This window comes from Fringilla coelebs (assembly GCF_963513975.1).
Source record: "Fringilla coelebs genome assembly, chromosome: 13".
In the NCBI taxonomy this organism is placed as follows: domain Eukaryota; kingdom Metazoa; phylum Chordata; class Aves; order Passeriformes; family Fringillidae; genus Fringilla; species Fringilla coelebs.
Window position 1 is genome coordinate 18,968,406 of NC_140039.1, and position 23,325 is coordinate 18,991,730.

Genomic DNA, 23,325 nt, shown 5'->3' on the forward strand with positions numbered 1-23,325 from the left:
ACTTTAGGATCTGATGTGAGGCAGGCAGTAAAAATCCTGTATCTTACGAATCTTTTTTTTCTCCCAAAGTCCTGGACTCCTTCATGCCTTTGCAGCATCAGGGCAGCATTACACTGTATTGATTAAATAAGGGATTCAGAAAACCTGGGGAAAAGAAAAGGGGGCCTGAACAATCACAGTCGATCTCATCACCTCCATGACATGCTGTGAATGTAATTAATCCTACATTTATTTAGGAGAAATTCACATCCTACACATCAAGCAGCAACTCCCTGCTGGCTTCAGACTGGGTAATTACAGTGTAACAAGGACAAGGCTTCCATTGTAAGGAAGAGATGAAAAGGAAAACAGACCTACGAGGCCAACCCACCTTTCAGGGGCTGTCTCACCTGCAAACCAGGAGAAGCAAATATGACATGCTCAGGAATATCTGATTTTAAATTAGTTTGTACCAATGAAGACAGCAGCTTCTACAGAGACTGTAAAAATGCCACAAGGAATCCTGGTTTTCACTTTAAATCAAGGACTCCATGCTCAAACTGGCATGGTACACCTACAGTCACCAAAATTAGCACCATCACATTTGTCTCAGGGTGCAGAGCACGTATTTGTTAAGGATAACAAAGCAAGTTGCAGATACACTTCCATAGAACACAGCAAGGCAATTTAACAGCTCAGCTGCCTCAGCTCACAGCTCTCCCTCACTGCACGTGCTGAAGCTACTACAAAATACAACAGAAACAATGATCTTCATAATCTTATGCTAAGTTAGAAAGTAGAAAAACATACATGTGATCAAACATTCTCTTGTACATGTCATACCTATGAAACTGTGAGGAAAAAACAACTGTAGAACATGCAGGCTGGATGGATGAGTAACCTGGTCTTGTGGAAGTCTCCCTGCCCATGGCAAAGGGCTGGAACTGGATGATCTTCACAGCCCCTTCCAATCCAAACCATTTTGTGCTTCTGTACTGAGAGCACTAAACCCTGGAAAACTGCCAGGAACACTCACAGCTTCACCTTCAATTTAGGAACACAGATAATACACATTTACAAATGTTAAACTGGTACACGTTTAAAGCTAAATATGCATGTAAATATTAGGTAAAAATACTTTAAATTGCCATGGGCTGGAGCTGTTCCCTTGAGCAGGGGTGCAGAACGGCCTGTACTGCCAAGGACTCGAGGAAGCTGTTCAGCCTCCCACCCATGTCATGGCCAGCAGGCACATATGTACAACAGCAGCCAAAAAACCCCATGTGAATAGAGCCTGGCACAAAGGGGAACACAAAACACTGGAGAAAGACATCAGCCCACACAAAGGAACCTCAGCACAGCAAGAGACAGTGGGTAAACTATTCTGACTTCTCTAAAGGACACAGACTCCTGACAGAAGGGAGAAAAAGCTCTCCTGCAGTAAATGCACACCTGGACTGCCCTGGTCCCAGCTGCCCAAATTGAAGCCATCAACCAACCAGTGGTTTCCACAAAAACCCTTCTCCTCTCCTTCATTCCCTTCTGCTTCAAGGAAGGTATGAAAGATGGAGAAAACCTCAGACTTAGAACAAAAATTCAGTTCTAATTTCACCTGGGAGAGGCTGCCATATGTATCAGAGTGGCTTGTAAAAGCTCGGACCTGAAGAACAAAAGCATGCAAACCAGGCAAATTAAATTTAATTTTATTATGGAAATGAAAGCAATAACAGAAGTGACAGCAGGGTGGATGATAAGCTCACTTAGCAGGGGGATCAAATGAAGTGATGACATGTCATTATGACCTCAGGGGTTAAAGATGCAATTTTCCATCTGGCTGCATCTGGCTTTTCAACAGAAATGTTGACACCACCTGCTGAGATTTACCACAAGCTGCCTTCATAGGTCTTTGTCAAGCTTTTGTTAGCCAGGTTAACATTTACTTTTCCCTCTTTTCTGATGAGTTTGGCTGAGCAACATGCTCCCTTTCTTCAAAACCTAACAACACTTAAAAGGATTTACATGCCACCTTACACAATGGATGGAATCATTAATAGTCACTTCACAAGCAGCTTGAAGGGAAATACTAGGAACCTACAAAGCAGGTGAAACTGTCTTTAAGACTGCAAGCAGAAAGATGACATTTTAGCTACACTTGCTAATATCTTCCATTGTCTAAGACATTTTGGAATCTACTTTTCTCTTAGTAACAGGCACCTGAATAAAGTAATTTTTATGGAAATAAAGAAAACCCTAAACAAAAAATCCTTATAATTCCACACCCAGTTTGTACTCCCCATCCCCAGCTGACTATTAGCCACCTGTGTGTGCTTTATTCAGCATCTTCATAATTTCCAATTCCAGATACACTGTGCTTAAAATAAATCAGCTTTTGCCAGCCCAGTGACACATTCACTTATTCATTCATTTATTCCCACAGCCAAACTATGATCTCAAACCAAATCTGTAATGAGCTATTGACACTCTGCTGGCTCTAAGGATTTTGTTTCCACATGGCATACTTAAAAGCTAGTACCTACCAGGGGTGTTTCTCTTCATCTGGAATGGGACTGAGTGCTCTTTTTCACTGGATATACCCATTATGGTTTTGCCTGCGCCAAACTTTCTTCCTAAACCCAGAGATCTGTGCCAACACAGGTGAGCTGATGAGCTTGTTTCCAGCTGGTTTCGAAGTGCCCAGATTCTTCACTAAAAAGAACCTACAGTCTGTTCTAACTGTGTAAACACAGACCCCCACCTCCACCAGGAGTTTGTTGCTTACAGGGAAAGAGGAGAAGAAAAGGAAAACCTTCCATGGATTTTGAGATTATCCTCAGCCACAAAAGGACAAGAGGAAATGGAGACAAAGGAAGTTAATAAAGCCTGATGGAGAAAATAATAGTTAAGAAACAAAACAGGGGAAGTATCCAGACTGACTGGAGATGGAAATAACTTTAACACCAAAAGACCACCACAGTAACATCTATAAACACCTTCCCCTCCCAAAACTCTTCCACCACAACAGCAATTATAGAATCACAGAATGATTGGGGTGGGAAAGAAACTCAAAGCTCTCCTCAATCCACCTCCCTGCCATGGGCAGGGACACCTTCCACTGTCCCAGGGTGCTCCAAGCCCCATCCAACCTGGCCTTGGACACTTCCAGGGATCTAGGGACAGCCACAGCTGTGCCAGTGCTTCAGAGGGAATTCCAAGAGGGATGTCACAACCTTCATCCCTGAAAGGGAAGATGCACCACCCTCCTCTCCAGGTGCCTCACCTTGGTGAGCTGGGACCCCTTGCCTTGAACAGACAAATCACCACCCTGTCAAGGTATGTCCTGAGTGACAAGTGAGCTGAGCTGCTCCCTTCAACATAAAGGAACAAAACCAAGTGTTCCCATTCCTTTTGCACTTGCTGAACTTCAAACACTGCTGAACTGCACAGCAATAACTGCAGCATATGCTTAAATGCTGTCCTGATTCAGGCCTAAAAATAGGACTGGGTTCTGCAGCTCCTCTCTCTCTCTCCCTTGCTCTCCTAATGACAGACAGCCATTGTGCCATGTCACTCTGACAATAAGATAGCTTAATTGCCCTCTTTCCAGCAGCTGTCAGTTCTGCTTAACTGGGACATAATGTGAGAGTCTGGGAGGAAATGTGTTAATCTATCAGTCACTTATAGCTACTGTGCATTTTCCTGGGCTGGATTTAAAGAAACTGGGTTTATGACTGACTTGCTAGTCATTATATTCATTGATATGGGCAGCAGAGGTATTACTGCTTAATGACTCATTTCTTTGTGAAAGACCCATGAAATAACTTTCTCCTTTATTTACTGCACTTTTTCTACTCAACTTCAACCTGAATTTCTCCGTACCTGGTGAATTTCCCACACATTTCAGGTGTGGTTGAAAAAGGCCTCTTCAAATTTGACAGTGTAAAATGAACTGGCTGTTTCAGGAATTCAGCGGGATTGATGCATCAAAATGTTTGGAAACATCTGTAGTTGTTTCAAAGTACTTTATATATTGTTACCTATAGGAACAGAGTCACTGAAAGCACACGGAATAACAATCAGCATCTACAAACCATCATGAACAGCTATGAATGAACTCAGGGTCTTTAATTCTCCAAGAAGTACTGCTAAGGTCACACCTAAACATTACAGCCTGTGCAGGCTGCCTCAATTCTGCCTCATTCCCCCTTCTAATCACAATTATTACCAAATTCCCTCTATATCCCCTTCACTGTCTTGTGCACTTCAGATATTTTATCCCCCAGAGTCTCCTGTTAAATACAAAGACTATTTTAGCCACTGGTTTAGGAGTCTGCATTGCTGTATTAACAGATAAGACAATGATATTTTTTGTGTGTGTATTAGTCATGCCTGTTCCAACTCACACCTTTTGTAGCTTTCAGAGAAGGCTGTGAAAATATAAAAAGGAAGGAAAAATAATACAAAAACTGTATGAAAAACAGTAAATCTGACAAGAACAATATAAAGCTTAGTAAGATTTGAACATGCAGCTTGCTTTAATCATTTAATCCACTTCCCACTGTTTTCCTACTGGTACTTTTGGTTTTAAGCCATTAAAACATGCTGGTATTCCAACCAGTCTGGCTGCAAACTACCCAAAACTCTGGGAATAAGCCATGCTGAGTCCAATAAATGAACACAGGTGAGACACAGAAGTGCAGGGGTTTTGTCTGGAGGTGGCAAAGTCCCTCTTTCCTCTCAAGTAGTGGAAGCCAAAGCTTCCCACAGTGCCAGGGAAAGCTGCAGAGGCAGGAGCACAGAGCACATGGGGATTTATGACACTTGTTCTGGTGTTAATAATCAATTGGTGCAACTGCTACAGCCCATAAATCAATGCTGCATGCAGCTGGGAATGCTTTGCATGTGCTGTCAGTTTTGAACTGGAAGCTCCTTCCAACCTTTATCCTGAAGTTATGTAAGTGCTACATAAACATTTCTCTTCATAGGAAAGATCACAATAGAATGAGAATTCTTCCCCAGAAGCTGTTTTTGCCCCAAAACCCCTATTAACATATTAATGAAAATTCACATTTTTATTTAGAATCCAGTTCCTCCCTCCCTTCACCAGTTGTGTCCCCGTATTTAAAAAAATGCACTGAATGTCTTTGCTTCTCTACCAAGAGCTGCTGGACAGACAGAGTTACTAAATAAAAAAACTGGTCACATTCCCACACATAGGAGACAATTTATTTTACTGATATTTGTTCACAGATGAAGTATGCTAAAAACATTCTCACACCAGGAACTACTGAAGAACTTACTTGACTTTCTGGATCCAGATGCAATAGTCTGTAATGAAGAGATCATTAAGGATGTAAGCAGGGTCACTCTCCATAAAAATCTTGTGAATGTCCAGCAGACACTTCAACACTGCAGCTTTCCCTGGAAGCAGATTTTTGGTTTTGTGACTCACAAGAAATCATAGCAGATCATCTTTATCCTCTCCCACCTGCGGGTTTAATAACCACAGCATCCACAACCTCCCTGGAAACTGGGGTTTGATTCCCAGGCTGGGAACAGCAGCCCTGTAACTGTGTCCTCCAGCATCCACATCCCTGGGGATGGGGAGCCCCTGGATTCAGCAGGAATCTCTGCAGGAGCAGAGCCTGCAGGCCCAGCCATGCGTGTAATTCTCCACAGCTGAAGCAGCCCCTTCCCCCAGCTCCTCCCCTGCTCCAAACTGCAGCACAGACAGGCAGGGCACTGTATTTAAAAAGAAACAAACTAAGCTAAAAAGTAGCTCACAAATAACATGAAGTTATGGCCCATCATCTCGGTTAAGAGGAGCATTTTTCCCTTTGTGCACAATCACCAGTGCTGGGAACACACAGCCCACAGCAGGGCCAAAGCACATGGAACTGTGAGAGGCAATGTGAGGATTTCCTACCAGCAGACCAGGGCCTGGAATTAGGGAGAACTTTCCTGACTTCTACTAGTCACAGAATAGTTTGGCAAAATGAAAGAAAAAACTCACTTCAGGTTCAGGAAGGAGCTATTGGACACACAGTCAATAAATACAGTGAAAGAGTAAAAAGGTGTCTCAGTCCACAACCAGAACACTTTCTGTTGTCAGTTTGACTTTTCCTTCCTATGCAACATTCCAATTAGCTGGAATCTCTCCCCTTAGTTTTCTGATGACAGTTGCTAAAGGGTTAATTGCTGGAACACTTAAAAATTATTTTCACCGTTTAATGGTGGGGAAAAAAAAAACCCCACATTCAAATGAAAACAGCCACCACTGCAAATGGAATCTAATAACCCTCTCCCAAGAGGCTGGCTCCTCCTAGGCTATGAAACCTGAACAGGGATGAAATTACATTTTACAGATTTAGAGGAGAGGGGAAAAAAAAAAAAGAAACAAAAAAGATCAGAACTCCCCCTGCTGTTCAAGCACAAAATTTGTTTGCTTATTTGTAAGTAATTCCATACTGGAAAAAGATACAGCCAGAGAGTGAAAGTTAAGGGCGAGGAAGATGGCAATAAGGAAGAGGAAATGGAGAGAGCAAATAGCCATGGCAAACAGAACAGAAAAAACCCACTGGTTTTAGAAACCAAGTCAGCAAAGCAAACCTAAACCCCCAAATATAACTAATAACTTTTAAATTCTATCCCCATCAATGCTTGTCAAACATCACTATTTTGACTAAAAAGAAGTGTGCTCTTTTACAAAGAAATGATGTGTGGAATTAAAATTTTGCTGATTTTTTTCAGGTTCCAGCTGTCAAGCTGTCAGCCCAAACCATTTCCAACATCCACTCCTGTTACTCATCTGCCAAGTAACAATGTACATCAGTGAATGTTACACTAATTCCCAACTAAAAATGTCTTTCTTCATAAATTCAAAGTTTTGGATTACAGTAGCTTGATGGGTCTCTAATGAGAGGCTGTAAATCTTGCCAGACTTGAAACAGGGAATCCTGCATCAGGCAAACTATCAAATGTCTGCTTTCAGAACATGGGCCCATGATATTTAACAGTTTTTGCATAGTTACAGCTCTGCATTATAGTGATCAATAAATAAACTGCCTTTTATGTGCAGATGCTACTTCCTGATTATTCAAAAAAACCCCACTGGTTGCGTTTAAAAGCACAAATAAAAAAGCTTCCAATGTTTGTAACAGGAAAGTCAGAGAAGGTGTCTGCAGGTGACTGGATCCTTCTGGAGCTCCTTGCTGAGAGATGACAGACAGCAGCCTGAAACCTGAATTTTACAGACTCAGAAATCCAGTCCTCTCCTCACAGACTATTTCAAAATGAGGATAAAATTTGACCCCAGCTCTACATGTGCCATTTGATATGATAATCTGATTTTACACCACCATGAAATTCTACCAGCTTTCATCCTGTGTATTTGGAAGGAAAGTTTAAGTCATATATCTCTATTTTACATTCTTTTTCCCCACAGACTTCTATGTGCTTTTCCATATTTTCAAGAAGGTGCATTCATCTAAAGACAAACTGAACTTTGCAGTTATTTTCTCTTTTTAATGGAACAGTATTCTAAGACACAAGGAAAGAACTCTACAAACTTTCAAATTAAAATATCCTGGTAGTAACTTACCCAGTCAGGCAATATCTCACTGGATCACTGAATGTTCACTGCAATGCTATTTTCTGTTGTGACATTAAATGAAAGCAAATTTCTTACCTCTCATGTACTATATCCTCCCTAGAAAAAGGCTGTCAGCACTGCATCACTGCAGTTTTGTTATCAGAATTTTCTTTTTCACACTTATGAACAGCAACATAAGGCAGTGCAGATAAGTGAGGAGGGACAGCATCCATCTTCCCTTTAAAACTTCACTCCCTGACTGTTATAATGTCAATGGGATTTTCAATCAGCAACAGTTTTTGGCAGTAGTAAAGATTAATATTGCCATTTGTGTGGGTTTTTAATCCTGCAACTCACAAGCATTTAAAATAAACCACTGAAGCACTGCTTCTCATGATCCTTCTGTCCAAAAAATAAATCTAATGCTTTTCTCAAAGAAGTAACTCATGCTAAATAGAGAAGTTGCAGGTAACTTTAACAAGCCAAGGTAAAAAGATGGTTTGTACAACTTCCAGCCCTAAAGACTCACCCAGCTGCAGAATCATGACTGTGTCATTGAAGGCACGTGTCACCAGCTCAAAATGCCTGTACAGGGGATAGCAGAGCACTCTTCTTCCAAAAGATACCAGTACATCATGGATGCTGAAGAAACTCTGTGTGCATCAGTGAAAAATCTGAATTAGTCTGTATGCTTGTTTGTTTTCCTTTATGGAAAAAAGCCAAAGCAGAATAGGGGGGGAAAAAAGCACATTTTGATTTATTATGCCTCTAAAAATCTGTATTTGAATAGATATGGAAATGTACATGTTAAATAGAAACAAGACACTGCACACTGAGTTTGCATGGCAAGATAACAGAAGTCCTGTACATTTTAGTGGTTTGGGATTAAAAAAAAACAGAGAGAACACGGGAATAAAACATCTCAGTCAAGACTTTGCCATCCTTTAGATTAAAGCGATGAATTACATCTGTCCCACATTATTACATATATTAAGGAGAAGCTATAAAAAGCCTTTTAAGAATAAAGGAAAATTAAATCCATATGATATTAACCAAATACATGTGTACATGTAAGATCTTTAAAAATGATACATGACTCTGCTTTTCATGAAAATTCTAGATATTCAAGACAGGGATAAATATACCTGCCTGGGGAGAACAGTTCATTGTCCTCCTTCCTGAGTGAGGAACACCTCTAATTTACTCAGACCAGAGGCATTAAGGAGTTATTAAAGACTTTCTTAAAAGTGATTTCCCTTCCAGCTTTCACTTTCCAAGACAAAATGCTCCCTTTATTAATGAATTTTAAAAAATACCTATTACATCTTGAACTCTCAATCTATTAAAATTAATAAAAGCACTTTGCTGACAGCCAGCACTTCTTTGCATTCTGTGACTACCTCCACCCATTGTTCATTTTAATGGATCACCAGCAAGCATTTAAATCATTTATGGCTTGTGATTGAATATTTAGAGGCTAAGGTGTGTACATGTCATAGCCAGCAAAATGAAAGTCAGCTCAAACAAACTAGAGCTGAGGCATTCTTTTTTGTACAGAATGATGAAAACTCCCAGCCCTAATGGTTGGTCTAACAGAGATAGCTATTCAGAGTTTGGTGCAAGGACTGTGAGTTTTCTAGGTGTGAAATACACTGTTGGCACAGGCTGTACAAGAACTGCTCTATCATAGGGTAAGCACATGCAGAAAACTCCTTCACTATGCTAGGATGTGGGTAAGGAAAAAAAAAGTGAATTAAGACAGGGCATTTTTACTGCACTCCTTTGTAACCTGCTACTGCAGAACTCAAAATAAAACCTGTTGTCATAAGACAAGTTATAACTGAATATAACATTCAACACTAGTGGAAAAGATTGAAGGACTGAACCCAAAAATCCTGTCCAGTTTCAGTTTTGATCCTGCAAAGTGAGACTTGGCTCAGCAGACTCAGAGCTGGGACAGGCCTTTCCACCTTCCTGCATTTTAAGAATTAATGATTTCAGGCCAGGTCCAGTCCTTTCCACCTGCAGCTCTGTAACAGTTTCTTTGCACAGGCCTGGGTGCTTTCAGCGAACAACCTGAATGTGGAGAGATGGAATTCAGGGTTTCCTCTGATCTCTGCTGGTTCCAAAGGATGAGCAGCAACTCCAGCAGGGAGTGGCACTTGGACATGGTTTAATGGTGAACATGGTGATTGTGCTGGTAATGGTTGGACCTGAGGATTTATAAGGTCTTTTCCAACCTTTATTATTCCAAGAGTAAGGCTGAAAAGACGGGGCAGGTAAAGCAATACATGCCAAATCACTCCTGGAGCCCAGAAATCAATTTCTGGTACCATTAAAAACAGGATATACAATTAATTAATCTTCAATACTGAAAGAGCAAACTTGGCACAGAAACAACACAAAACACCAAAAAAACCCCAAGTAACCCAGCAAAAACACAACACAAAACTTGACTTTAACTTTACCTCCAGCCAGCAAAATGTTGCACTCAGTTTCCTGATGTTCCAAGATGATTCAACCTGATTTTAAGAGAAGACAGTAAAACAAGTATTATCTAGTCCAACACTGCTGGCAAACTATAAGATAACATTCTGGCAGCAATTTAAGAACCTTTGTGAATAAGAAGCAGTAATTACATTATGTGCATTGAAATGGCCACAGGACAGCATTAAAAATTATATTGCAATGCAGATGTTGAATAACTGAGTTGCTTCCCATAGTAGGATGATCCAGCCTATGCACAAAATCTTTAAAATATAACAGCAATACACAGAGAAATGATATTTTAATGGAATTCTGTCCCTTTGCACAAAGCAACAGAAACTTGAATCAACAAAAGCCAAGCTCAAATGCCTTGTTTCATGAAAACAGCTCAAGCCTTTTGGCTTGCAGAGAGGGTCCTGAAGCCAGCAGTACATGTAAAATGTCATTATTCTTAATGTGTGACAGATTCATAGCATTTGAGTGGAAGTGTGGTCCAGTGGGATGATTGGGGCAAAAAGCCAGAAAGCCTTGATCTATAATCCTGGCCCTAGTAAAGATTTGTGTGGCCTGAATGTCTTGGTTTTCCTATTAAATAGGAATAAAAAAAAAGGGCAGGGGGGAAAGGAGAAAAAACCCCAGTGTGTTTTCCACACATACCATACAGTTACTGCAAAACCAATAAAGAATTGCACAGCTATGGCCCTGGCAGATTTGCAATTCTGTGCAGCTCTAACATGCAACACAACCACAATCCCAGATTATTCTGGTGAACCAGCAGTTCTGGACATTTTGCCTGGGAATAAGTTATGTTAAAAGGTATGTTCCCTAAATGGCAGTACAGGGTCCAGCACTAGGTTCCTAAAACACGTTGTATTTTTTACTTTTATTAACTTACATTCTTGTCCCCTTCATTGACACGGATCTCGTAGCAATATGCCAGAAGAATATCAATTAATCCAAGATATACGTGGCGACGGCTCCTTTTATCCAGAAGATAAGATTTATTTGTGAACTTCCTCATCTGCTCTCTCTCTTCCTCAGAGAAGACAACTATAAAAAGTAAAAGGATAATTGATTACGAATTTAAAGCTGGCACATTCACTTTAATAGGTGGTAATACTACCTCAACAGTGTCTTTAAAAAGGAGCAGATAACGAATCACAAGTCACCCATCACTCAAGAAAAAGCCTAAATCACTCTCACTTTCCTTCTTAACTTTCATTAAGCTCTGGTACATTCATTTCAATGTCAAGCTCCAGCACAGCACTGCATGTACACACTGATGATTTTGAACCCCTCCAGGTGCCAAGGGTTTCTGTGAATGCCTGGATATCTTACACAGGGATAAATGCACAATCAGGATCCAAGTAAAATGAGGATCTTAAGCCCACATGTATGGGACAAAAATCCAGAGGCAAGTGACAATTTAGAAAGAGTATGGCAGTTCTAACTCTGTTGTTTCTGTTCATGCTAAGCAGGTCAGTATCATCCCTAGAATCACAACTATAGATGATTTATCTCTATTCTACCAGTAAATTTCTTTGTAAGTTGATTCTTCAGTGTAAACATGAACTACACTTTTAAACACCAAAGAAACTCCCAATGAAATTAATGAAAGATAGCAGTAAAGTTTTCTTCCTTTAAAATTCAAACTCTGAAGCATCAAAACATCTGCAACTGGACCATACACACAGAAACTCCAGGTCTATTACATAACAGCAAACAAGATGTAGACTACCCAATTCCCAAAGGTAAATGTTACAAGATGGTCCTTAAGTTGCTGCAAAGTGCCAGGTGTTCTAAATAAAATATCTTTCTCTGAGAAAATACTTCAATGCTGAAAAAAAAGTTATACCAATTGCCTGAAGTTTTTTAAAATTAATTATCCAAGCCTGAAACTCATTATTAACATGTCCAAACCACCACCTACTTTGTTTTCCCTGTACTTCCAAGTACATGGTGTGAAATTATCAGAACAATTAAAATTGTAATTACATTTCTGCTGTACTAAGCCTGTACACTTTTGTACACTTACACTGCCAAGTTTTAGCTAACAATCTGTACCACAATCAGTATTAATCTGATGCAAAGCAGCACTTGCTGCTACTTATCAAGTAAACTAAATTGTCAAGATTTTTGTAACTTTGATTTAAAATTGTTTTGTGTATTTGCCAGTGGCAAAACCATGCCAGAATACAAATGTGTGTTACTATACCCACATCTAAAGGAGTCAGACATTCATCTCACAAGTTACTGACAGATGAGACTGCAGACATAACCTTTACATTTTAATCACCTCTTTTACTTGTTTTAAGCTGGCCATTCCTCATGTTAAAAAAGAAGATACTTCAAATTGTCCTCCAGTAGCAGTGTCAGTGAAGCAGAGTTTAATCTCTGAGGGGAGGATGAGGTCTGACAGCCAGAGGGTGTTTTGTTACAGCCCTACTGCTATTTTACACTGTGATAACACCACTTAAATCACTGGGAGATCTGTATCTCCAGACTACTATGACACTTCCAGCTCTAAATGTGTTAGGGGCACTTAGATAAAATGTGCTGGACCCACACAGAGAGCTGACTCAGTGGTCAGTCAGGAAAGTACAGCTCAGGCAGCACCTCTGATAATCTGCTGGTGAGAGCAGAGCCTCAGTTTATGATCCTGTCAAGCCAAGTCTTGAATCCCACAGCTCTCCCAAAGGGAAAGAACTGAGCAGAACTGACCCCTCATTTTTTTTTCTTTAAACTGAAATATTATGTTACAATTTCAAGGTTTTTAAATGTGTGCCTTTAACCCTGTAGGTTAAGGAATCAAGAACATCAGATGAAGGAGAAGAATGTAGCAGAGAGCAGGTTAGTCAGAATGAAGTTAGTTATTGATATTTTTCTTGCCTTTTAAAACCTGAGATACTTTACAGGGGAGCCTAATCATTAGGAGTTTTGCATGAATAAAAAGCAGAATTTCCTCTCATAACAAAAACTGCTCTGTAAAAGAGCAGAGCCAGGAAGGAACACAAGATGCAAAGCCCTGAAAACAGAGCAAAGCAGGTAGACAGAAATTTGATAAAAAAGAAAAGCAATCCATCTTAAACTTATGAATCCACCAGTAATGGCATATATTTGAGCCAAGCCTTACTGAAAGGTGGAACTTTGAGAGGAAATTGCTTCTCTTTCTATAAAGAAATAAGAAAGAGAACAGCCACTGTAAGCATGAGAGGTTACCCAGAACAAAATAAGATATCCTTGGAGCATATAAATGTTAGATTAAATACATATGTCAGCCTGAGCCTTTGAAGATTATTGTGTTGCCTAAAGAGGAGTTTTTTACAGTAGTGCAATTGGAAGTAGAATAAAAATGAACTCTTAACCAAGCTGAAAGTGACTGTTAGAAAATACAAACCCTTTCATCTGGAATCTGTAGAAGCAAGACACTAATGTAAACTTCAGCAGCAGCAAGGAAGCTTTCCAAAAATGTTATCCCCTCGTGGGAAAAGCTGTGTAATTAATAAGGCTTTATGGAGTATTACTTGACTTGAATGAGACATTGTAAGCGTGAAAAAGGGAATGCACAGTAAGATGTACAAAAAGGACAAAAAGAAAAGACACTTGGAACAAGGAAAAATTTTAAAAAGGCAAAATACACAAACCATGCACACAAGCTGGAGAAAAAGTAAAAAGGTCAAATAAAAATAGATTCAAAGTAAGGACAGAAGAGAGAGATGAAAACTTTAAATGTTAATGAGAAGAGATGAACCAAAAAGAGAAAAAAAATTTGGTAATGAGACATTAGAAGAACCTGATGATGTAAAAACAAAGAGAAAATAACCAGGGATAAATATAAGAGCAGTAATCAACCAAAGAAAATCTTCAGTTAATTGCAATGTCATGCAAAAAATAAAAAAGGCCATCTGTACTTCTAATTACTTCTTGCAGCCAAAGACATTATAAAGACAAAAGTAATCAAGAATTTAGTTCCAAGAAACCAATAAAGATAACAAGTGAAAAGACATCAATGTAAGTCAGGAAAAGGAAGAAAAAAATAATTCTCTTTATTCAGTGCTTCTGAAAAAGAAAATAAATTTTTAAAGAATCTGCTAATTTTTATGTCTCTTTCCCACCATAAACTCACTTTTACATTTAGCCTGAGGAGCAACATGTCTTTATTCAAAAACAAATCCTTCCTTCCCACAGGACAGACAGAATTGTTGATTAACTGCACCATTTCATTGTCTGGGTACAGCAATACAAACCCAGGGGACACATCCTGCTGATGGTCAGATCCCAGGTGGAACAGCCTGGAGCCACCTCCTGCCCTTCTGCATTGCCACTCACAGGAGACCTTCAAGTAGAACCTGCACTCCCTCTCATGGTGGTTTCCTTCACCACAGCTCATTCAGGGTTAGGAACCTCCACTGATTTCAGTCACTTATTCAAACACCACAAATGTCACCAAAACTGAGGTTTCTCCAAGGAAAAGGGTGAGTCTGTTGGCATTGACATCACCCAAACTCCAGATTGCCTCTTTTGTTACTTAAATTTCCTCAAGATTCACAAAACAGTATTAACACCTCCACTCAGCCCCATGAGGGTGAGATTTTTTTTTTTTTATCATTCTTTTTAAATAGATATCTGTTATTACACATGGTCCGGAGCAAAGATGATCCTTTATAAAGTCCCTTTTCCATGTAATTTCCATTAGCAGGCTTGCCAGACTTTTGAGGAGTTTTTCTGGTTTTGACCCTAAAACCCAACAACAGACATGTTTTTCCTCAGTACCCCAATTTGGAGAAACATTCCTTATCAATAAAATCATGCAGCAGCTCTTCATTTTAATTATATTCCTTAAGCCAAGCAACAGGAGTAGTGTTTCATTTACGAAGGAGTGAATGGATAAAAACAAACAAAGGAAGCCCTCATTATTGTATTCTCAAGCCTCTTGTACCTTTGTCCACTGCTTTTCAAATCAAGTGTTTATGATGGACATAATTAACAATTTCAGAGGCTGAAAAGACACCAGGAATGAAGATCAGATTACATTCACAGTAAAATACACAACATCTATCCAAATTCTATTTTTCTCCCAGAGAAAATGAGGAAGGTGCAGGTATTATCAGTGCACTGAGAACCCCTGGTGAAGGGATTATCAGCATCTGCTTTAGGAATATCAGATTTTCATACAACATAGGAAATGAACAAAGAACAATAAAAGAAAATGCACAATAGTAACTTGCAGTGCTCTCTGTAATCACTGTGTGCAGGGAAGCAGCCTCAGTTGTCTGTTAGCAGTGCTCCCACAAGGTCACCTACTCACCCTGGAAACATCCCTTTAGGTTTCTAAATGGACACAAAGAGTTTTCTTTATAAAAAGGTTTGAGACCCATAAAGTAATGTAATAAAGTAATAAATATTAAATGTAATAGAGCAATAAATTTGCTTTAAGAACAATAAGCTGTAACATGGCACCACAACAATTATCATTCAAGCAACTGATGTGTGTATATATATATTTTTATATGTGTGTACTTATATACACATATGTATGTATATTCTCACCAAATGCAGGACTGTCATGTTCCTGATGACTTTCTCTCTGCAAGGCTGTCATCTTTCTGTGAGCATCAATCCACCAGGGTTTGTACTTTAAAAGATGCTTAATAGCTTCATCTTCAAAAAAATCAGCTCTAGGGAAAATAAAAAGAACTTTCATATGCTATTTATTTCAATTCATATTATATGTGGGTACATATTAACACATCCATAGAATACATCTCACTTGGCTTCAGGTTATTTTCCATGTTAGGAATATGTTCTTTGACTTTAAAGCAGAAAATAATAATTATCCAAATAACCACAATATTCTCCTATGTTTCAGTATTCCTTCCTTACCTCCTCCACCTTTCCAGAGCCACCCAGAAGCCCAGGGAATTAATGAGCTTGCAGCATCACATGAAGCTGAACCAACCTGATTTGTTCTGAATGCAGCTAAAGGAAAACACTTCAAAGGCTTCTCAGACAAATAATTTTGTTGGGTAGCTCTCCCACTTAAGAACCAGGGAATTTTTTGGGAAGAAGTCATCCAGGTGAAGACTAAAGGTAAAGCAGGGATGGGGATGGACTTTAACAAGGACACACAGCAGCAAGATGGAAAAAGAAGAGTTGTACATGAATTCTGGAGGAGAGATCACCTCCATCTCAGCACAAATCCACTGTGGTAAAAATCTCAATCTAGTAATTCTGGGAGGATTTATCCTAAAGGATTCAAGTTCTAAGCCTCCTATTACCATCTGAAATTTTGCTTCAAGCTAAACAATGGTATAAATACTAAGAATTAAAAAAAAAACCACAGGAAATTTCTCAATACCTTCTTCATCCCCACACAAAACCTGAACAGAGAATGCAATCTGCTTCCCTGTCACACTGACAGATTTTTTTGTTGCCTCCCTTCAATGTCAAAGCAACTTATCAGCCAGGGTACACTTTCCTCAAGGCCACCAGAACAGTTGTTTGCCCCCATTTCTACCAGAGCTTCTGTTCTCCTCAGGAAAACAATTTTTGCTGAAGAAAGACTGGTATCATCTGTTCTGAAACAACCAAGAAACAGCCATTAAACTAAATGGTGTAGCTCTACCAGGCCAGAACAGAGAGTCTAAAGTTGAAACCTGAAATTACTGCAATTTGCATCCTATTAGAGGTTAGGAACGACTTCAGTTCTAGTGAAATGTAGTTCAAGAAAGCTCTTCTGTTTTTTGTGTGTTATAGGAAGACGAAAGGATGCCTCTGAAATATCCAACTGCGGAAAAATTCCAGGTTTGCAAAGTTACCTTCTGAAACAACCCAAAATGGGTTAAACCCTCTTGTCCCCACAAAACACATCACAGTACTAATTCTCCCCACTGGGGACTATCCTCTTCTCCCACCAGATCCATCTTGCAGGAATCAATTTATTAATAAGTCTCATGGCTTTAATTTACTTTACTTATCTGAACCTAACTTGACCTGAAATACTCCAACCTGAAAGGCACAAAGAATCATCTTCACCTCACTACATGAAATGAAGCATAAAAGAAACACAAAGTTTTGGTTTGGACATTTTCTTCATTCTGCTGTAAAACAAGTTTCACACGATGAAGGCAAAAAACAAAGTAGGCAAGACAAAATTTCATAGCTTCAAAACTCAAATTCTCCCCTCCTAGACAAGCATGGCTTATTAATGCTTCTTTCACAAGGTGAAAACAAAGTTCTCATTTTGTCAGCCCAAGATGCCAGCAGGGAGGGGCTGCTCAGCTGCTGAAGAGGTGAAGTATGAAGCAAGGTTCTGCAACAGCTGACAGCAGCCCCTCTTAAACACAGACTAATTAAAGAGTTGGGTAACCCCAAAACAAATGAGCAGTGTTTTGTGTCAGTGTCATACTAAAAATACCCACTAAGGCATGCTCTGATGAGACAAAACCAGACCAAAAGTAATGCTTTTCTTTCCAAAAGTGATCTTAAACCCAGTAATTTGTGAGAAGGGAATGTGTTTCAGAAGTACCTGGCCAAGTGAAGTTAAACAGTACTCACAGGTAATGATCAGGCTCAAACTTTTCAGCCTCAGCTGCCAAACGTCTCCTCCTACGTTCCTCTGCAGGAGTTTGGTCTGGATCTTTAATGTCAATAACATCACTGAGCTCATCCTGCAAATGGCAACAAAATTGCAGAACCAAGCCTCTGGTGTGGCACAAAAGATTTATTCAGGAAGAATTTAAGAAAGATGCTTATCAGCACTGAAATCCCTAGAAAAGCTCCAATCTCCAAATTCAAGCTCCACTACGCAAATGAAACATCAAAATTCCAAGGAAATGCAATTATTTGAAGCTCCTTAGAACTCATGATTTATCAAGTCTATTCAGGCCATTTTATCATAAGGCAGGGAGGTTATTTTACATTATGATAAATTTGCAATGTTAAACAAAAGCACACAACCCCAACAAAGACAAGATAAGAATCACATACCATTTGTGACTTTTGAGAATACTCTCACTCTCTGAAGTGGCTGTACATTAATTAGTAGGCAATTGCAGTGCCCTTTTAAACATCATTAGGTTGCTATTTCCCATCCCATTTACTGATGGGAAATTTCTTCACAAATTTCATGGTAATAAAGCAGCATGCATGTCCAAACAAAGTAAATACTTTATTAATAAACAGCAATCCTGCTCCAAACCCTGTGAATACTATAATTCATATAACAGTAAGTTAGAATTACATAACTGAGTTGCACTTTTCCAAAGTTCTTGTCTTGTGAGCAAGGAAGCCTACACAGCAAGTTACCCAGAACTTCTAGGAGAAGACAAAATGCACCCACCTGCAGCCTCTGGAACACCCCTGAGCGCAAATTCCCAAATCCATAGGGGTGCTGCAGGGGTGGAGGGCTTTCTTCATAAGGAATCTGTTCCATTTCCCAGTCAAATTCTTCTTCATTCTCTTCAGACAGCTCAGCAGAGGCAGCTGTATCTATGGCATGGTCAGAAAAAGAAACTTATTACATAGAAAAATACATGCTGCTTCCTTGAAAGGTTTACTGTGCTACTGGTGTTTGCCTCTCTTATTTTGCTGCATCTTTTAAGAAATCTCACTCAACACTAAGTCATACAAACGTGTAACCCACAGGTCCTGCTTCAAACTCCCCAACTTTCAAAAATGACCATCAGGAACACTAAATTTTAAAAGCACTCCCTCAGACTGAAATACATCTTCCACTGAAGATCAGCATGTGATCCCAGGGAAACCCTGACAGAACCTGAGTGATGTTATCAATCATTTACAGCAGGAATTAAAAAATCAGAGACAGCCAAACAGCTTTGCCTGTTAAATACTGATGCTAAGGAAGACATGCAGTAGAACTTGTGGTTTTAATTAACTTCTCACTTGAGCTAATAGTCCAGTTGTAGTTGGTAGAAAGCAGAAGACTAAACGTGTGTGTGTGTGTGTGTTCTACAGCCACTAGAGGGGTACAAAGCCCTACAGAGTATTAGCATTTTTTAAAGCACATTTTAGGCATATTTTGGAAAGATTTAAACATAACTAAACTCCTAAAGTTGATATGTATATGATCTGCAGCATATTTATTTTTGCTCTTATCTATACCTTTATTTATTCACACCCTTCTGGTATCTTGGACTAGTCAATAATAAAAATATTGTACTTTTCAACATGTATCCCTCTATAGATCAATAACTGTTTCATTACACACATGTATCATCTTGTATAAATAAGATTGATTTTGTCATACCCATCTCTTCTACCAAAGGTTTTGCTGATCTTGATTTCTTTGGTGCCAAAAGAGATGTCAGCATGTCCAGTCCCTCAAAATACTGGCCAGGAACCTCCTTGGGCAACTGAATTGTAAAAGTACCTTAAAAAAAAGTAGAAATATAATTATTGCATTAAAATATCTGAGACAGGCAAATGTGCATTCTTCCTCTATGAGAAAGGCTCAGAGGAAGTAGGACACATGCAAGCAACATTTTATTTTTCATTAATCCCTGTGCATGTTTTTAACCTTATTTCAAAACAATTCAGGATTTTAATGATAAAATATGAAAGAGAATATTTAACTACTTGAAGTCTCCTGACTTACATTGTATAAACACAAACCAACAGAAGAAAGCAAGCTTTATTTAATTTTTAATCCTTACACCAAACAATCCAGACAAGCTACATTCAACAATATGATTATTGTCTTAAGTCATGTAATAAAGGTTCTGCAAGCAACAAATTTATTGCTTTATCCCTTTTTTTTTGTTTTGTTTTAAAGCATAAATTACTGGAAATAGCAACATTTTTTGACACAGATACCAATACCTTCATCTGTATTGTAAGATGCTTTTTCTCTGCCATCCTCTACAATTCTTCCAGGAAGTGTCAATCTGCAGGCAAAAAATGAGATGCCTCACTGAAAGCCTGACTAATTCTGCAAGTTAATGTCTCAGCCTATAAAAATGTAAGGCACATTCCAAAAGCAGCACAAAGGACTTAGCTACGCTCCTCTTCACAGTAATGCAATCCATGCAGTTCAATCCCCCTGGATTCCTCCCAGCAAAAGACACACTCTACAAAATCTACACCCAGAGAGTTGTCTGGCCATTTACAATTATAAAGCCATTGTACAGTAAATTTAGAAAAGTATTTCTTTCAACTCCCTTTAACATGATTTAATGCCTAAGAACAAAGAGGCCAGATCAAAAAAAAAACCAAAAAAACAAATCTTTGTATGAACTGAGCTGTCGGTAGCCAACACAATAAAAGCTGTAGATGAAGACCATCCTGAAGGGATGAAAATTAAGTTCATTTCCTACTAGGAAGATCAACTTTAGAAAACTTTGTCCACTACTTGCCTGAGAAAGTATGGCTTAGCATAAAATTTGAAATCTTCCCCTTCAAAGTAAATGTCAAACTCTGAAGCTCTGGCATAAGGCACTCTGATTTTTACTGTAAGGAAATCCGGGTCCTGGGTCAGTTCAAAAGCTGGAGTTATCATGATGAATCCAGCAGGAAAAGCAAACACTGCTTGTGTGGCTCTGTAGAAAGAGGAAAAGAAGAAAAGGATTACTGTGGTTTCCAATTTGTGAGAGCAAGTGGTGTCTCCAAAATTCTGTAAGAACATTTCAGATTCCCACATTAATTATCATCCATGTGCTCAAGAAGAAAACACTGATGACAACATCAACAGCATAAAAGTGTTATCAAAAACATGAAGGAACCACCTCTCTGCACCTTAATGAAACAACTGAACACAGAGCTGGAATACAGGAAAGCACCTGTTACATGCCACAGAAAAACCACATTAAAATTCAGTCCCAAAACTTGCCAGCTTTTCATAACTGCTATTTATAATTTCACACATAGCAGATCTTAGACCTTTACAGTTCCCTAGCGAACTGAACACAAACCACTATTAAAAAAAATCCTAAAAACAAGTAATACTTCCAAAAAATAGAGCTGTGTTTTGTAATTCACACACATATTAGCCAGAATGTGAGCAACAGATTTAAGGGCAGTTTAGGTAAAATCCCTCAGAACCATATGTATGTATATACACTGGCATATGTACATATTAGCACAAGAAAAGGAATTTATATAGTGTTATTTGCCTAATATACAACTGTCTGACCTTTCAATAGCTTCTCATCTCAGGCTTAATTTAGAACCCAGTTATGGACTGTTTGGGGATTTCTTTTGTTTGCTTGTTTGTTTTGAAAGGTGTGTTTACAAAATGTCAGAAAGTTTTGAAAATTAGCTTTTTAAACCAAAACTATTTTAAATCTTTAAACAAATAAAACCAGAACAGAACTATTATTTGGGAAATAACTACTTTTCGGTCACTTTCAGTTACCTTTACTAAACATATCCCCATTCTGACAATTCTATGAACAGCCAGAAATCATTAGCAATTAACAAGGCTAAATTAACAGAGCATCCTTTTCCTCATATGGGTAATTAGCCTTATTTAGCATGTATTAAAAAATATTAAAAGTTCCCATTTTAGCATATCACCTGATTCCAGGGTTAACATTTCCACCCATTCCAGGCTGAGAAGCTGCCAGGTGTTTTATGGAATTGTATCTAAATAGGAAACACCTGGCCTGTAAAACACCTACACCTGTACACCAGATGCACTTTCTTGTGGATTTTCTTCTTCTCTCATGACCACAAGCACTGCTAAGAGGTACCAAAACCCCAATAGCTCATTGGTACTCTTCAGGGATGACTTGCCAGTGTGCATTTTTATTTTCCCCAGTCAGCAGTCCATAAATAAACAGCAGCCCCAAAGCCAAGCCCAGTTCTCCCTGCCCTGCGTTCCTGCTGCACTTGGAACATCCCCGGCCCAAATGAATCACCCCAAACCCCTCTTGGGGGTGTGCTACACAAACCCCTGATATCTCACAGCTGAGGAACCACTGGGACACAACACACAGACCGCAGGTATCCCAAATAATCACACCTCCCAGCCTCTCCTGTGTGCTGGGGCAAGGCAGAGGGAGCAGGGCAGGGCCAGGGATGGAGCATGCGAGGCTCGGCGTTCAAACACAGAATTGCTCGGCTTGGGGGGCCTGGGCAGGTGACACAGGAACCGCCGCTGGGCTTGGGATGTCCTCAAGAGGGAGACTCCACGCTCCCCGGGCAGCCTGCTCAATGCTCTGCCACTTGCCGTGCCGAAGTTCTTCCTCACGTTGAGGCGAAACTTTTTGTGTTTTATTTTATGGGCGTTGCTCCCCGTCCTACCGCTGGGCAGCCCTGAACAGAGTCTGCTCGCGTGCTCTGACACCTCTTGGCGGTATTTATGTACGTTAATCTCATTTCTCCCTTCTCCAGCCTAACCAGGCCCAGCTGCCGCAGTCTCTCCCCATCAGAGAGATGCTCCAGACCCCTCAACACCTTTGCTCCCTCCTCTGGACCCTCTCCGTGTCCTTCCTGCACTCAGGAGCCCAGAACTGAACACAGCCTCCCGCCGCTGCCGTCACACCGGGCCACGCGCCGACCTGCGGCCGTACCCTCCCTCAGCCACGCAGCAGCGGTCCCTGCAAGGGAACAGAGCCCTCGGGGAAGGCGGCTGGCAGCGGGAGAATCCCGGGAATACCGCCGGCAAGAGCCCCGGCCATGCCCGCCCGCGTCACTCACGGAGCCCCGCGCCGCTCCCGCCGCCGCTTCCCGCGCCCGCCCGCACCGGGGCGGAGCCGCGCATGCGCACTCAGGCGGGCCGGCCCCGTTGCGGGCGCTCCCCTCATGGCCGCCCCTCAGCCCTCCCGCCCCGCCCCGCGGGCTCTGCTCCTTTGCGGGAAACGTGCAGAAATTCAAAGATCTGTTGTTAATTCTTACTGCCCGTAAATTTGGTGGAGTTTACAACAGGAGTTGTTGGAAAGGGAGTGATTAGCAGGCAGTACGGATGTGGGCAGTGTGGCTGTGTAAAGCGAGGTCACTTAGGGTGAAAATCATAATCCGTTGCCTGGACCAATGAAAAGAATGAATTCTTACCTGCTATTGCGAAAAACATCGCACACAGACTGAACATATTTTGTTTCAGCAGCTGCTTTTCATAAAGAAGTGTGGAAATTGAACTCGAGTGTGTTGGGGAGATGGTTTGTTTCTTTTCTGTGACACCACTGATTTATCCAGTACTAATTCCTGTGAACAAATGTGCTATTTCTGTTATGTTTACACTCCTCTGCCTTCTCCTTTGCTGCAGATAAGGTAGAAGATGAGTAAACACAAGAGTGACCCCACGAGCACTGTCA

At 40.1% G+C, this 23,325-nt stretch overlaps 1 protein-coding gene across 1 annotated transcript in view; it reads right to left on the reverse strand.

Moving 5' to 3' along the window:
* The window catches only part of SHQ1 (SHQ1, H/ACA ribonucleoprotein assembly factor), a 37,975-nt gene extending 15,229 nt beyond the window's left edge, over positions 1–22,746 (reverse strand). The window contains exons 1-11 of the mRNA XM_084214233.1: positions 22,712–22,746; positions 20,428–20,610; positions 19,895–19,959; positions 19,323–19,445; positions 18,396–18,544; positions 17,612–17,724; positions 15,605–15,732; positions 10,950–11,104; positions 10,036–10,089; positions 8,097–8,220; positions 5,277–5,397 (exon numbers count right to left, since the gene is read on the reverse strand). Of these exons, the coding sequence (XP_084070359.1) occupies positions 5,277–5,397; positions 8,097–8,220; positions 10,036–10,089; positions 10,950–11,104; positions 15,605–15,732; positions 17,612–17,724; positions 18,396–18,544; positions 19,323–19,445; positions 19,895–19,959; positions 20,428–20,570 (1,175 nt within the window). The 5' untranslated portion in view covers positions 20,571–20,610; positions 22,712–22,746. The remainder of the gene's footprint in view (positions 1–5,276; positions 5,398–8,096; positions 8,221–10,035; positions 10,090–10,949; positions 11,105–15,604; positions 15,733–17,611; positions 17,725–18,395; positions 18,545–19,322; positions 19,446–19,894; positions 19,960–20,427; positions 20,611–22,711) is intronic.
* Between the last annotated feature and the right edge of the window lie 579 nt (positions 22,747–23,325).